At 47.5% G+C, this 15,801-nt stretch overlaps 3 protein-coding genes across 15 annotated transcripts in view; 1 reads left to right on the top strand and 2 right to left on the bottom strand.

The window, feature by feature from the left end:
* Positions 1–5,224, bottom strand: GEMIN6 (gem nuclear organelle associated protein 6). Of its 6 annotated transcripts, none has more exons than XM_053938185.1 (3): positions 5,113–5,224; positions 3,121–3,266; positions 1–1,302 (listed from the first exon to the last, which is right to left on the bottom strand). In XM_053938185.1, exons 1-3 carry the CDS (start codon positions 5,194–5,196, stop codon positions 924–926), a joined length of 609 nt encoding a protein of 202 aa, XP_053794160.1. In that variant the 5' UTR covers positions 5,197–5,224; the 3' UTR covers positions 1–923. The 6 variants fall into 6 exon arrangements, with proteins under 6 accessions (XP_053794160.1, XP_053794164.1, XP_053794161.1 ...); XM_053938189.1 differs by lacking the exon at positions 5,113–5,224 and adding an exon at positions 4,682–4,871; XM_053938186.1 differs by lacking the exon at positions 5,113–5,224 and adding an exon at positions 4,657–4,739.
* LOC128785511 (serine/arginine-rich splicing factor 7) lies at positions 4,713–11,346 on the top strand. 2 transcript variants are annotated; one of them, XM_053938174.1, is made up of 9 exons: positions 4,713–5,031; positions 5,364–5,544; positions 5,677–5,853; positions 6,742–6,816; positions 6,900–7,001; positions 7,367–7,420; positions 9,466–9,510; positions 10,090–10,125; positions 11,033–11,346. In XM_053938174.1, the coding sequence occupies exons 1-9, from the start codon at positions 4,713–4,715 to the stop codon at positions 11,085–11,087; spliced, it is 1,044 nt and encodes a 347-aa protein (XP_053794149.1). In that variant the 3' UTR covers positions 11,088–11,346. The 2 variants fall into 2 exon arrangements, with proteins under 2 accessions (XP_053794149.1, XP_053794150.1); XM_053938175.1 differs by lacking the exons at positions 9,466–9,510; positions 10,090–10,125.
* GALM (galactose mutarotase) overlaps positions 10,644–15,801 on the bottom strand; it is a 23,593-nt gene continuing 18,435 nt past the window's right edge. For 5 of the 7 annotated variants that reach the window (XM_053938178.1, XM_053938180.1, XM_053938176.1 and 2 more), the window contains 4 exons: positions 15,088–15,229; positions 14,820–14,994; positions 14,231–14,342; positions 10,644–11,070 (listed from right to left, as the gene is read on the bottom strand). In XM_053938178.1, the coding sequence (XP_053794153.1) occupies positions 14,265–14,342; positions 14,820–14,994; positions 15,088–15,229 (395 nt within the window). In that variant the 3' untranslated portion in view covers positions 10,644–11,070; positions 14,231–14,264. Of the gene's footprint in view, positions 11,071–11,984; positions 12,051–14,230; positions 14,343–14,819; positions 14,995–15,087; positions 15,230–15,801 lie in introns of those variants that run through there. The other 2 variants (XM_053938181.1, XM_053938182.1) reach the window with 2 other exon arrangements.

A 15,801-nucleotide genomic window follows, 5' to 3' on the forward strand; every position in this document is an offset into this window, starting at 1 on the left:
TGGATGTGCAGCAGACATTTTTTAAGAAAAAATCAACACAAACCTGACAGATGAAAAGTAATTGTAGGTAAATGCCAGCACAAATGGGGAGAGCCTTTTAAGAACAAGGGTTAGGCAGACTTTCCAGCTGCATTTGAGCACACCAATGTGCTTATCTCGTAATAGGGCAGAACAAATATACTGAGATAAATGAGGGTTCTAAATGTTCCTCACTGCATTAATAATCTCAGGAATAATCACATAATGATTCCTGCATCATGTATTGGCATAAACTAGAAACAGAGCATTAAGAAACACAAACTTACTGAATTGCAACACGTTTTCCTTTTACAGAACACTGGTTTCCCAAGCACTGCTGCTCAAAAACAACAAATATAGATAGGTTTTTAAACCTGCTATTTGCCTGCTAACCTTCCCTAATAATTTTACAAACTCAGACGTGCATTGTAATTTGTGTTCTACACTAGGAGAACAGTAATAGGAAAAACAAACAAACAGCAATGAAAACAACAAAACAGCTTTCTGAACATTTTTTTTCATTTGGTTTGGGAAGTCCAGATGTCATAATTCTATAAAAAAATAAAGAAGAATCTGCTAAACAGATTCAGCACTAGATAATTAAACTAGTTTTAAAGGGAAAACAGTTTAAATGTATTATATATCACCTTTTACAATACCATTACAAGAACTCTAAACCGAGAAATTAAACTGATAAATCAGTTTAGTACAACAGCACATGAAAAAACCCGCCTGTGCTTTGAGTTTATACTTCTTGTTTTATTCCTTCCTTTACATTAAAAAAAAAAAAAAAAAAAGACAAAAAGTACCCGAAACGCAGCTTTTTCTGCAAACAGTGACCATTGACACCCAGGAGAGTTCCTGAAACAGGAGGGCTCCTAGAGAGAAAGGCTTCAGCAGCAGCCTCAGCGCTGCTGCTGCTGCAGGTAGCCCTGCAGCAGGCCCTGCACGCGGGACAGGATGATCTCGTTGGCGCTGCTGCACTGCTCGGGGCCGTACGGCGGCTCGATGGTCAGCACCCCCGCCACGCTCAGCGTCCTGCCCAGCTCCCCCTGCTCGCCCACGGGGATGTGGTTTGTCTCCAGCCACGTCTTCAAGGCGTTCTTCCTCTTCTCCAGCTCCTCCGGGCTGTAGGCCTGGCTTTCCTCGGGCGCGAGGATGCGAGCGAGGCGCTGCTTCGTGTCGCTGTCCCCTTCCTGCAGGACCTCGACCTCTCGGACGGCGTGGCCCATGACGAATGATATGGATCCTGTCTCGTTCTCTGGGAATGTTGCGAGGACAATGCTGTCCAGGAAAGAAGATTCTGTGAATTCCTGTTCTTAAGACTGAGAAGCAGCCTCCAAGGTTTTGGAGATTAAGAGCTCATTAGCATCAGCCTAACCCCAGGTATTTAGGCAATACCCAGCACCCAGCATTTTCCTTTCAAAAGCATGCTGCTATACCCTCAAAATACTAAAAATGTGGGGCTCTGCAGGGAATTGCTGGTCTTGAATTTGAAACTACTCTAGATACTATCAAGCAGAATATTAATGTACACTTTGCTTCGAAAAAATGAAGTCTGGAAATCTAAATATTTTTGTGCAGCTTTCCCAACACTGCTGAAGAACCTAAAACGTTTCAACATTCAGAAACAGTGATACCTTCATACATACAGCACTTTGAATGCTGAAGACAGCTAACAACACCAGAACCTTTTAATGAAAAAACAGTAATATTTATTGATCATTGCCAAAATAATACTTTTTTAAATGCCTGTTGCCAGTTTATGAAATGAAAATACAACAGAACACACCACAGAAGGCTCAGGCTCACATTGTAGAAGCCTGGTGTTCTCCCAGGGGCATTTGCATCCCAGAAGTCCCTAAATGCAAGTAGGAAGACAGCTGGTTATATTTCTAGGATCTCTCCCTCATATATCAATAAACAGCATCAGAAACCATGTTATTCCTCTTGTGGGAAGCAAAATTCCAGAAACTGATGCCAGCACTTCGCTAGCCTATTATTGTCACTATTAGTGGAAGTAATGACTTTTTGGGATGTGTCCAGTGAGAGGTGCCTTGATTTCAGCCTGGAGCATCACCAGAGTCACTCACAGCTGCATGCTCCTTCCTTACCAAAATGATAGGAAACTTCAGGAGATTACTGGAGCTACTTCAGAGCTGAAGCAACAACCAATTCTTCTGAAACACATCAGAAGCTGACTGTTTTAGTTTTCAGCCTCCAGCCTGTGTTCATGTGGGACAAGCTCACATCCAGTAAGGTATGAAAGAGCTCTGGCAGCAAGGAGACAGATTTCTGCTCATTCCCTGGTGCATTTTGCCTTTCAAACCCTCTTTTCAAGTTACTCACTTGGGATACCAGAGATGTGTGGTACCACTTTCTGTCCAGTGCCCCTGATTTTCCCTGCTTGCTCTCCAAAGAAGCCTTGACACCTTCCTGGGTGTCTGGCTGGAGTGGAAAGCCAGGCACCAATGCAAGAACTCTGGACAAAGGCTAAGGATTTCAACACCTAAAGCACTGAAAGCACTCCAGCACTCTTCGTAAAGCAGGGTTTGGTATATTACCAAAAGCAATCTTTAGCACACGGATTGCTGAGAGGTAATAGTGTAAGTTTTAAATAAGAGAGTAAGTCACTTGGAATTATAATCCTGTGTGATTTAATATGCTGCTCACTTAGCTTTACTTGCTTAGCATGAGGAGCTGGGTTTGCTGAAGCCTTGGCTGCAAGCTGTGAACCTTCACCTTGAACACATGCAGAACACATCAGCTGGTAGAGAGCTGATTTTTTAGCAATTCTCCTACAAGCTGGCACAGTGCTGAGTTTTGAATTTACAGTGAGAATAACATTCCTAGCACACTGATATTTTGGTTGTTGCTAAGCAGTGCTTATTCTAAATCAAGGACTTTTTAGTTTGCCATGCTCAGCCAGAGATGAGGTGCACAGGAAGTACAAAACAGAAGATAAGGAGGTTGCTGCAGCCATCAGCAGAAGCTGCAACTTAACAAGATAACATGCCATTTTTGCTCCAAATAAGTTTGCTTCAGCCTTGGAATCTTTTCTCCTCCTAAAAATCTTGTTTTCATAAAAGCTTTGGTACTTACGTGGCAGAAACTGGGTCAACTGTTAAAACCCATCCTTCATATTCATGTTTCTCAACTGCAACAACTTTCACCAATTTGTTCACATATGTTTCCCAATCTAGAGGGCTTTTTCTCTGCCAGTCATTCATATTTCCTACATCCAGGACCTAGAAAACAACCAGATCAATCAGCAGATGCAGTCAATCTTTTTGCTTTGCTCTTCACGTCAGAACTGTGTTTGTCTCCGTGTAAAGATTTGTCTTTAGCAAAATTTGCCCTTTTTTTTTTTAAAGCAGACATTCACACAAGCAGTTTGCATAAAGCTGCACTTCTGTAATTCCCCACGGAGTCCACTTGTTTTTAAAGGCACACAGCAAAGCCTCAAACCCCACTGTTGTGGTAACCTTACGCTTTCCCGTTGCATCCAACACTCCACCTATCGCTGTGCCTTCTTACAAAACCTTGGAGGTGGAAGTTCAGCGCCTTTGTTTTGTGCCCTGGCGCATCACGGGTGCCCGAGCCCTTCCACCGCCTGTGGATAAGCGTTATCCACCCGGCTCTCTCCTCATCCCCCCCGCTGGAGCACCAGCAGCTGCTGTTCCACTCTTTTCCCCCGTCCAGCATTCCCAGCCCAGCACTCCCCCGCGAGCGGGGCCGCAGAGCGATGGCTGGGAGGGCGCTTTGTTCCTCGGGAATGCCTTCCCGGCAGGAAGAGCCTGCACAGCCCAGCTGGGAGCCGCGGGCCCCCCGTTCCCCATCCCGCTTTCCCGCTCACCGGCCCCGGTTCCCGTTGCCGCTGCGGGCCCCTGGAGCTGCCCCGGGCGGCACCGAGCGCCTTCCCCCGGCCCGGGTTCCGCACCAAATGCTCCCGTGGGGAGTTTTACAGCTGCGGGGAGGGGGGCACATCAATGACACAGAGGTTTGCACGCCTCGGGCCAGGTCGCAAAACAGGGAGTCGGGGGCCGTGTGGCATTTCAATGCCGCTGCCTTCTGCCCCTCTGGAGCCGGATTTGCTCCTGGGATGCTCCTGCTGGCGCATGCCGGGCCGTGCCTCGTCCGTGTGCGTTAATAGGGGTAGATGCGCGCTCTGTGCATCTGCTACGTAAAAATAAGGTATTTTTGCTGCCTGGTTGTTGAGTCGCGTTTAGCAAGCTCTGCCGTGAAGGTGAGAAGCTTGATTCCAAAACCCACTCCCAGCCCACACCTGCTCTGTTCCAGCAGCACTCACACAGAGTTTCCTGTGGATGCACCGAACAAGCTGCTGGCCCTTGATTCGGCGATTCGTTAGGAATTTGTGAACAAGAGCATGCAACGGTTTTGAAAGCGCTAACACAGAAAAATATAAAGGGTATAAAATGAGACCGTCATATTTTGCAGGCTTAAAGGAGCTATTTCCTTTTTTTCCCTTTGAGAGTCTCAATTCAGCCTCTCCAGCACTACAGGGATTGTGTATGAATGGCTTGTGCCACTGCTACTGCCTCCTTTCAGCCACATCTCATCTATTAGAAAGCGGGGAGAGCAAATCTAATTGTTTTCGCTCTAAGAACAAGCACTGGCCTGCACTCCAGAGGCGGCTCCGCACCAGCTGATGGGGATATCACCTCCAATACGGGATGCGTCCAAGGATCGCTCCCACTCAGGAGATGCCAGGACAGAAAGGCCCTGCTGCCTTTACTCCCATCGGGCAGATGACCACCAGCAGCAGGACGGGGAGCCCGCTTTCCCAGGGAAAGGCTCTCCCGTTCCCGCTGACTCCCCCAATTCCTATTTCAGGCCCCAGTTCCCGTTCGGGAGCCCGCCCCCGCGCGCATGCGCGCCTCCGCGCGGCGCGGGAGGGGCGGGGGAGCCGGCCAGGGGGCAGGCGCGTGCGGCGGCGCGTGCGCGCGGGCGGCGGAGCCGTCGGGATGTCGCGTTACGGCCGCTATGGAGGCGGTGAGGACTCCCCGGGGGCCGCGGGCGGCGGGCGGCTGCGCGGGCGGGAAGGGGAGAGGGCTCTGGGAGAGAGGCGATTACCGCGGGGAGCTCGGCGGCCGGCGGGCGCCGGCGGGGAGGGGAGGAAGGCGATGCGGCCGCCGCCGCCGTTGTCGCCGCCGCCATTTTGCGTCAGCGGCCGTGGGGGAGGGCGCGCGGCCGGGCGCGCGGCGCTCGCGGTGAAGGCGGGAAGGGGCCGCGCGGACAAGATGGCGGCGGCCGGGGGAGGGCGGGGAGGGGCTGAGGCCGCGCCCGCTCCCGGCCCCGCGCTGAGCCCCGGTCCGCTCCCGCAGAGACCAAGGTGTACGTGGGGAACCTGGGCACGGGCGCCGGCAAAGGCGAGCTGGAGAGAGCCTTCAGCTACTACGGACCGCTGAGAACCGTGTGGATCGCCAGGAACCCGCCGGGGTTCGCCTTCGTGGAGTTCGAAGACCCCCGGGATGCTGAAGATGCTGTCCGCGGACTTGACGGGAAGTACGTGTCCGTTTCGCGTGTTTGCCGAGGCAGCTGACAGAGAATCGGGGTTTGTCACGCTGGTCCCCGTGCTCTTGTAGCTCTGTCACGGACTGAAAGGTTTAACCCAGACCCTTCGTGGACTCGTTCCAGGGTGATCTGCGGCTCCAGGGTCCGAGTGGAAGTATCCACAGGGATGCCGCGCCGCTCCCGCTACGACCGGCCGCCTGCCCGGCGCCCCTTCGACCCCAACGACAGATGCTACGAGTGTGGTGAGAAAGGCCACTATGCCTATGACTGTCACCGCTATAGCCGGCGAAGGAGGAGCAGGTACGTGCGGGGCCGGGGCGGCCGCGTTGCTTCGCCAGCTCGCTTTTGTGTAGTTCTTGTTAGCAAAGAACACAATGTTACACCAGTTTTCTTTAAACTTTAACGCTAGAATAAATGTATAGGTGTATATTACAATTTGTTGCTATTTCTATCAAATGTTAATATCTTAATAATCAACCTGGTCAAAACCTTTCAGGTTTCTTCGTTTGAGTCAGTCGCCTTGATTCAGAATGTCACGAGCCTTAAGATTTCATGCTGAGGCGCCTTGCAAATCCGACACTTAAGATCCTCCTAGACCTTGAGGTGATCAGCATAAGAGGCCAGATCCCCTCGAGCCATCTACACGTAGCTTCACCTTATTCTTTAAGGGCAGAAAATTTGAGACGGTGACCGCCGTAACAGTAAATTTGGCTTTCAATTGGGGCCCCCCTCCGGTTTAGAAAGAGGAACACCAGATTGACCACATTCCCACCTAGAAAAATCTTCTTGCGTCAATCAAGCCTCACCCTGGCTCATTGGGCTGTCAGTTTGATCGTCGTTAGATTGAAGAGAACACCTACCTAGATGCAGCGCTCGCCTATAGATACTTCTAGATCGTCTAGATCTGCTAGACCTTGGGCCAAAGAGGGTCGACCTGCAAACTTGCAAGGTTTATTTTAAATACGCATTACAGTGTTTTCTATTCTAATGTAATTCTGCAATGTAATTCAGCTTTTAACATTTTTCTAGGTAGTAAAAATGCTCAAGACAAGTAGGCCCAGACATTTTTCCAACTGACAGATGCTAGTTCTTTAGTTGTCTGAAAAAAGTTTTGACTTCAGCAGGGCCTCACACGTGCGGGTTGCTGCAGCTGTCTGCTGATACCTGTTTTTTCTAACCTAAACCCAGGTCCCGGTCCAGATCCCGCTCGAGGTCCCGAGGAAGAAGATATTCCCGGTCACGCAGCCGCAGCCGTGGTAGGAGGTGTGTTTGAGTTTGTCTTTTATTCCTGTTGCCTTCTTCTGCCCAGAAAAGCCTACACTTGAGCAACTCTGGTTTCTTTGCAGGTCCAGGTCAGCTTCCTATCGTAGGTCCAGGTCCGTGTCTCCTCGTAGGTCCAGGTCTGTGTCTCCCCGCCGGTCGCGGTCGGCTTCCTTGAAGAGATCAAGGTAATTAGGACTAATTTTTACTGTGTGGTTTATTTTTGTTGGTGTTTTCTTGTTTTAATCAGACTCCAAAAGGTATTGAATAATAGATTTCAAAAGATGCTGACCTCTAGAAGTCAGCATGCTTTAAAAAGTTTCTGATAATCCTAGTTAAATTTACAGGCGTACTAATGAGTTTTGAGACCTTACCTTGAGACAGTGGCATCTCCCATGACTGAATTTCTTTGTCTAAAATGTCTAATGATCATGTAGGTGTATGATCATGTAAGTCTTAAGTTCACAAGTAGACAATTTATATAGTGCTGTAATTGTCATCACTTCTTCTTGAGTTGGTTTAATTTTAATTTATCTCAATGTTTTAATTTCAGGTCTAGATCACGATCGAGATCTAGATCCAGATCTGTTACATGGCCCCGAAGCAGGTATGTGACTATAGGTAGTTGGTAAAAGTTGCTTAAAAGTCTCGTTAGGCTCTCTAACAACTGTTAAGGTTTTTTTCCAGGAAAAGATGTGTTCTCCCTCCACTACTAATCTAGGAGTCTGTAGTTTTAAAATGCAGTGTAGAAGATTGTTCTTCCTTCTTTTTTTTCTTTTGCACACCAGTAACTTCTAGGTCACCACAGTCATCAGAAATACTGGTTTGATCAGGTTGCATTAACAGCTAACAAATGTAGAATTAATCTCAAAAGTTTATTTTTCTTTGTGTAGCACACAGAAGATTGTGGATTCTTCCCATTATTTTTCCAAGAAAGCGGGATGCCCTTCCAGTAGTGTGTTAATGCTTTATTGTCTGCAGCCAGGCAAGTCTTGAAGGGCTTGCTGGTGTCCTGAGTGTTACAGCTGCAGTTCCAGCTCTGTTGAATATCAGTGTCAGTCTGCAGGAGCTGATTTTGATTTGAGATAAACACCTGTCAGAATTACTGTGTACCGATAAATGTGTCACAAGAGTAACAGTCATACTTTAAAGGAACACAGGATGCTATTTGTTCCCTTAAACTTTACTTGATAGTAAGTAAGTGCAGCCTGTGCTTCATGGAGCTTTGTCCTGGCAGCAGGGCTGACTGGGTGCCCTAGACAAGAACAAGAGTAAATGGAAATTCTGCTCTGGATATGGAATTGCTTATGGCCCAACCTATCCCTGTGCCCGCTGTGCTGGTTTTAATGGCTGCTCTTGGAAACAGGGAACAGTCAACCATGAGGAAACACAGGAAAATACAGGATGGCTTCAGCTAAAGGGAGCAGGTGGAAAAGCCCACAGCTGAAGGTGGCATTTTCTGAGGATGGACAGCAAGCAATGATGGGAGTTTTAAGGGAAAGATGAAGACCAGATGGCTTCATTAAGTGCAGAAACTCACACAGTCCAGAAGCTGGTAAAGAGAGAGAAGGTTGCCCAAAGCAGTAGAGCAGTGCATTTCTCTGGCTGGGTACACCTGTGGCTAAACCACGTTCAATCTTAGTGCTGATTGTTCCACCGTGACTTAATCATGGCTTATCACTGTCCACTGTCAAGGGTGAGCCAGAAACAGATACAATCAGCAGACTCTCAAAGAGGAAAACATCTTGATTTTACCACCACTGTTTTCTCTTTTTGGTACCATGCTGGTTTTCTGCAGGGTGAAGGATACTTGTAGTGACACTTCTGGACTATTGTGTGACACTTGGCATTGTAAGTAGGGATTAAGCGACTGAGGCATAGGAAGTTACAGATGTACAACTAGACAGAAGTGGCAAAAGAATTGTGTTTATATAATTGAAAGATTATTTCTTTACAGAAGAGTCCAAGGAATGCATTGCACTTAGAGACAGGCTCTGGGTTCATGAGGGAGACTGACTAAATGAGTAATTACATTGGCTGGTTTGACAGTGTCACAACACACATCTGGAAATTGTTGTGGAAAGCCTTGGATGTGGAATGTAGAGCACTTCTTGGGCGACCTCAAAATTTCATTGAGGCTTTCAGGCAGTATTAGTGTTCCTCTGGTGCAGCAGCCTCAAAGGTGGACATTTCCCACATTTTTTTCATAAGGATTAAGTTCAAACATTTAAAAAAAATACTTGAAGTAAGTGGATATATAAGATGAACTTCACAGAGAAGATACTTCTAGGAATGAGCTGTCTGCAACTGCAGTGGCAGGTGCCACTCAAGTCTAATAAAACCTGCAAGTTTAGAGCATGGCTTTTTATTAGCTTTCTGAAAATACTGGTCAGGAATTGGGTTGTTCCTGTGTTCCTGCCACCTGCATCAGCAAACAGGGGTCATCAGCTAGGGACCAAAGTACAGAGCAGCATGTGCAGCATCCATGTAAAAAGACTTCTTTGGAAACTTAACAGGCAAAACCCTGGAAACTTGCAGGATTCTGTGTATTCAGCATGACAGTGCTTATCCACTGAGTGTGAATCCTGCTGTCCTAAATGTGGGAACTTGCAGGCTCTGTTTCCCTGCTGAGCTCTGGTTTTTTTCTTGCAGGTCTAGGTCTCATGGCAGATCAAAGTCTGGCTCGCCAGCCAAGAGGTGAGCACACACACATAGAGCCTGAAGCAGCATCTCAAATTTAGGTTTGCATGATTAACAGAGCCTGGTCCTTTAGAAAAATATCCCCCTAGCATGGGTCCCCAGCTAATATCTTCATGATATGACAGAAATTACAGCATTTCCTCTGCAGCTCTTGGGAATGTGTTCCTTACCTGTCTCTGGGTTTTCTTTAACTCTTTGTGGTTTCCAACACAGTACTAATTTTTTGTGCCTTTGTGCTCAGTCCTGTTAAATTTTTCTATCCATCAGACAAAGAGCTTGAGCTGTGTTAATGCTTCTCTTAAAACAGCAATCTGGTGATGTTGCTTTTCTCAAAGCCTCACCTTAGTACCACCCCTTGTTTTTCTGTTTGTCTGCTGAAGAAAGTTGCTTAAAATGCATCTCCACACTAAATAAATGGAGAATCCCTGTCAGAGTAAAAGTTGATCTGAAAACTACCATGGGAAAGACCTTCTGGCTAGATTCCTTATGATTTGCTTTCTGATAGGTTGGGTTTTTTTTAAACATAACAGTTGCTTTTGACACTGAAGCTGCATTGATGCTGTTTTGTTTTGGCAGCCGGTCGAAGTCCCGGTCACCGTCTCCAAAGAGAAGGTACGTTGGTCTCCCTACTAATAGCATAGACTCCATAGAGCTGGCATTTTAGTGTCTGCACTGATCTCTGCTGAAGAGTTTGCTGCTTGTAGGAAAGTACTGGAAAGGTATTTTGCTGAGATCTCTTTCACAGCAATAATGTTGTGGTTGTGGCTTTCTATATGGCAATATGTATATGTAATAAATGCTCAGGGTTATGTAGCAGTGTCTTGTCTGCTCCCCTGTTCCTTTTGTTCTGCTTTGTTCCAATAAAACTGATAGTTTTATTGCACAGAGACTGATGAGCTTAAAGCATAGAATAAATGTAGGAAATCAGCTTTCAGTCTCATTAAAAGCTACACTGACATTGGGGAAGGTAGAGTGGAGTACCCTGGCACATCAGCCAGGAATGGAAGATCAGGCCTGTTACGTTCACTGCTGTTAATTAAGTCAGTAAATAGTTTTCTCTCTCTGTGTATATGCACAGACTAATGTGTAGAATATGTGGAGTGATAGAATCAGCAGCATTTTTTTCCCTAATTAGAATTCTTTAATAGATCATTTTTACAACGTCAGTGTCAAACAATCACAAGGGCATCAAAGAATACTCATAAATGCTGAGTGATCACCGTGATAGGTTTTGACAAGCTGCTGTATCAGAACAGTGAAGAAGTATCTTGCTCCTTTGGAGATCACTATAAGTAATACCCTTTAGATGGCCTTACAATGATCTCATTTTAAAAATAACAGTAAAGAAAAAAAGTGTTATCTCCAGATTATCAACCTGTCAGCTTTTGTCGGTAGTGATTGGTTATTTTGTTTAAAAAGTTCTTAAAGAGAGCCAGAGTCTGGTATACTCCTGTTGCTTTTTCCTGTATTTGTGATTCCCAAGTAATGAAATGTTAATTGTGGATTGTTTTCCTTTCAGCCGTTCACCATCAGGAAGCCCTCAACGAAGTGCAAGTCCTGAAAGAATGGATTAAAGTTATGAAGTTAATCTTTTAGGAAGAAAGTTATTTTGCTTACATTATTATAAGGGATTTTGTGGTGTCTTTGTAAATGTAAGAATGTAGATAGAAGAGTATATCAACTAAAATTTGGCATGATCTGGGTCTTCTGAGTTAGTCACACCAATAGACTAGCACAGGTCTCTTTTTATTGTATGAATTAACTTCCTGTGATACAAAAATATGGGACTTTTTTATTGGCACATTGAAATAAAATGTGTATTTTTAACTAAAACTTCTCTGTAGTAACCCTGCTGCTTCTGTTAACGTTTGGGTAATTTTAGCTGTGTGCCATGTAACGTGGATGAAAAATGTCAAACATGGGAATCACTAATCCCAGCTGGTGTCTTCTCAAGGTAGTCACTTTTCATTCACATCTACTGTTGAATGGTCTTTGGTGAAAGGATTCCTATTCTCTTTGAAATGGAATTTAGAATCCATCTCTGTCTGCAGATGGATAAAAATTTGCATATGCCCTTTTCATTCCTTGATATTTAGAGGGCATTCATTTTTCTGCCTGATCTGCTTATTCTGCAAAGTTAATTCTCTGGTGTTTGACTGTTGATACCACATGGCCCAAAAATCTAAGGATAAACTTTCCTCCAAAACACATATTTTAAGCAGAAACCTCTAAAGGTAATAGAAATAATTAATAACTTGACAATTGCTACTTTCACTTGTTGCATTTTTTAGTAATTGATGTAAAGAAAACTTTTTAAAATATCTCAAGGTGTGTTTTCCTTTTTTGAGGGAAGGTCCTTAAAATGAAAGATTCTCAGCTGCCCTCAGGAGTTCTAACTGGCTTCACAGAAACTGGTATGGTTGTCAAGCAGCCCATATCCTGGAGATGGCTTTGTTGAATGATCCCAATTTCTTACAGCAAATACACAACCTGCAGGAGCCATTATTTGTGTATAGGTGTGTCCAGTTGTCCTCATTCTGTATGAAGGAATTGCATGATACAGCACTTCAATACAGATCACAGCAAGGGTCTGGCAACAATGTTGGACTGTGAACAAAAACCTGGTAGGCAGAGGGGTGAAAACCATCTTTTTGCTGGGATTGGCTACCTAGCAGAAATAAAGGCCAGTTTCAGCAGCAAGTAAGCACTGAAATGGAAAGCCAGGCCTGTTTGGGCTTCCAATGAAATCTATCATAGCAGTTTGCTTCCACTGTGTAAACCACAGCAGAACAGCTTAAATAAAGTTACAAGATGAATTTGTTACACCTGGGGTAACGCGTGGTTTCCAAGAAACAGATTTCCTGTTAATAATGACTGCATGGAGCTTTTCTGGTGGATGACTCAACAGTCCAGATCCTAAAGGTGCTGTTTGCTGCAGCATCCTCTGGCCTTTATTCCTGGTCCTGGCTGTGCCTGGATCCTCTCTGGGGCTCACCATGGCCATTGGTGTTCCAGGTGGATTCTTGCCATACCAAATCCCACTGTGGCAGGGCTGACACAAATGTTCCCTGCAGCCCAAATGCCTGAAGCCTGTGATAACGTGTTTGGAATATTTTACTGGTTGTGCATTGTGTACCTGGTGAGAGGCACACGTACGCCACTGCTCTGGAATTTCATCACCTTTTCTTTTCTGTACTCTCAAGGCAAACCTGCTCTGCTCCACAATAAACCTGCAGACTGACACGACAGCTCTACTGGTACCTGTTTTTCAGTACCCAGAGACACTGGAAGACCGAGCAGAAGAGCCTGGGGTGTCTCTAGGGGGGCTGGGGTTCCTCTAAACCCAGACATGAGAACCTGAGCAAGGAGTGGGGCTGTGGTGGTGCAGACAGTCACTCCAAAGGACAGCCAGCACTTTGTAAAGTGCAGAAAGGGAGCAGTGACAAATGTGACATCTGTGCTTTTGTGCAGCTGTGCTGTCCAAAATTCAGCTCTGGCCTGAGTTTGGTAGGATTTCACCACAACTTCCATGCAGTGTTTTTGAGCAGTTGGAAAAGACACAGGGGTGCGTTGTGGGATTGGTGCTGCTGTGGCCCTGTGCCTCTGGGCAGGATGTGCACACCCCACACAGGCTGGCTGGGGCTGGGGGGGGCAAGGAAAGTGTATCTGAGGTCTCCAGTGTGGTGGGCAAACCCCACTCTCAGGGAAAATGGGGTTCCCCTGGTTTCCAACCTGGTGTTCCCTATGGGTGGGCTTTGTTCTCCAAGGGGTACCAGCCCTCACAGACGATATGACCACTGCTGTGCACAGCAGGAGAGGAGTGGGGCTGTCAGGGTGGCAGAACTGAGTGTGACAGAGCTGCCCCATTTGCAAGCCCAGTGGCCAGGCACTTCCCCTGCATCTCTGCAGCTGAGGAAGCATGGTGAAGTGCTGCAGGCCCTGGGTGCAGCAGCATGGCAGGAGAAGGTGGGACCCCGTGCCTAATGCAAGGACTGTCAGCCTGTTTCCCTGCAGAGTGGGCTACCAGCTCCCTCATAGGATGGTGCTGTTATCCCCTGGCTTGTGCCAATTTTTCTGAACCCTCAGAAACATGGAGGTTTTCCTCAGATAGTTCCCTGATACAGGGATTTGGAGATTTCACGTGGAAACAGTGTTAGGATGTGATGGGTTTTCTCCTGCAGTTGTACATTCAGGACTAAATGGGTGTGCCCAGTTCACTTCAGCAGCCAAGACAGAGCATAGGAGTTTAACCAGAGCATCCAGGGCAGCCAGCTGGGATAATCCCAGCACACTGTCCTCCTCAAAGCTGTCCTGCATGAGCACTGCACACCACTTAGAGCACTTTGACAGAAGGAGCAGATGATGTAACAAACAACCACAACTGCATCAGCCTTCCCACATGCTCCACATTAATATTACTGGATATTGCCCCTGCTGTAGTTGGAGCTGTGATGTCATGCCCCTAAACAAAGTGTTTTCAGTGCATTTTTACTGCAAAACAAAACCCAATGCCCAGGGTGAGAGGCTGGACAGAGCGTGAGACTTTTGCACAGACCAGACAGCAGCAGAGGTGGTGACAGGAGCTAAAGCCAGCAGAAACCACATGTGAAAACCACAGAAGATAAAGGCTCCCAGATCAGGTGCATCACCCAGGGTAGTTGGAAAGCTCTGTTTGGCACCTGGCAGGATTTCTGGCTCAGCTGCTGGAGGCACTTACCCCTCTCAGTGCTGGGAGTCAGCAGCCCTTCTCCTCAAGCAGTGCTGAACACGAGCCACGTGGTGTGGTTGTATTCCTCACCCGGATGGAGCAGGACATTGGGGAAGTGAGGCTGGGGAGAAGCAGCAGCACATCAGTGACTGTGAACACATTCCATTCCGTGGGACCAGAAAGCATGGCTGCATGCCTTTGTTCTTCCCAAGGCATATTCCCACAGCTCCCCCCAGCCATTTCCAGCAGCACTGTGTAACCAGTGGGCTGAGTGGGTGCGTCCCACCGCTGGTTGAATCCAGGCCATGAGGAACAATTCAGATATGAGAGGAATGTGGCAAGGCCCCAGTGGGGCCGTCTGCTCTAGGTCCCACACCTTTGGGAAGTTGGGCTGCACAGGGCCAGTCCCTGCTGCGCTGACTGACCCCTGTCTAAAGCCACTGTGACCTGTGCCTGCCTCACTTCTGGCGCCTGCAGTGTCCCCTTGTCAAGCAGACTCTGTTCCTCCATTTAGTGCCCCAGAGGCATGGAGGGTGGTGGGGGTATGTCCCCTGCCACAGGACCCAAGTAACCCATGGGAGGGGAATGGACAGCTCACCTTGTTAATGGCATCAGGCCAGTTCTGGGTTTCCAGGCAGAAAGCCGAGTGCTTGGGGTACATGGCAGCACCTTTGCCCTTCAGGGAGCCATCCAGGTTGTCCCCGGTGTAAAACTGGATGCCAGGCTGGGTGGTGTGAACCTCCATGGTCCTGCCGGTGGGCGGGTGGAAAACCCTGCAGAGATGCCAGTGGAGGATGACGTGGGCCTGGCTGAACGGGCACCCCCTGGCTCCAGGGGTGGAGACTCCTGCCAAGGTCCCAGCCTACCTGGCCACAAGGCGTCGATCCTGCCCCTGATGCAGGCAGAAGTTGTGGTCAAAGCCATCCAGGTGAAACTTCTGCAAGTGCTTGCCCAGCTCCACAGGCTGCCGGAGATCAAAGCCAGTGCCCTGCACGGCGGCCACCTCCCCTAAGCAAGGGGAACAGCAGGCTCAGCCACTCAGCTGCATGCCAGCAAACCCTACCTTGTCCCCCAGCACAGCTGGCAGCTCCTGGGGACACTGCTGTTCTTAGCAGGGACAAAGCACAGACAAGGAGCAAGAAAACACATGAAAGATTGTATATGTACAAACCCAGCATTTTCTCCCTTGCCTTTTTAAGACTGCTGTGGACATACAGTGTCCTGTGATAAAGCAGCACAAACAACCCCAGAACATACTAAACACAGTCACCCCAACCCAAAGGTGAGGGGTTTTGCATGGGGGGGGCAGAGTAAATGCCTTGAAAAAAAAAATGAAACTGCTCCAATTCAGGCACTTACATAAAATACAGCAGGCATTGCACACAAGGGGTCTGTCTTTAATAATTGCACAAATCTTATTTTCACCCCAAGACTAAGACTACCCACACAAGAAGGAACTGCAAAAGGCAGGGGTAGCAAGCTGGCCACAATTAAGATGTGAAACAGCTCCACGGTGAAAGAATAAGGGAGAAGTGGGGCACTGGATTGGATATGGCCTTAAGCTCTTCCCCTATTTGTCC

Source organism: Vidua chalybeata, chromosome 3, assembly GCF_026979565.1.
Source record: "Vidua chalybeata isolate OUT-0048 chromosome 3, bVidCha1 merged haplotype, whole genome shotgun sequence".
NCBI classification, from domain to species: domain Eukaryota; kingdom Metazoa; phylum Chordata; class Aves; order Passeriformes; family Viduidae; genus Vidua; species Vidua chalybeata.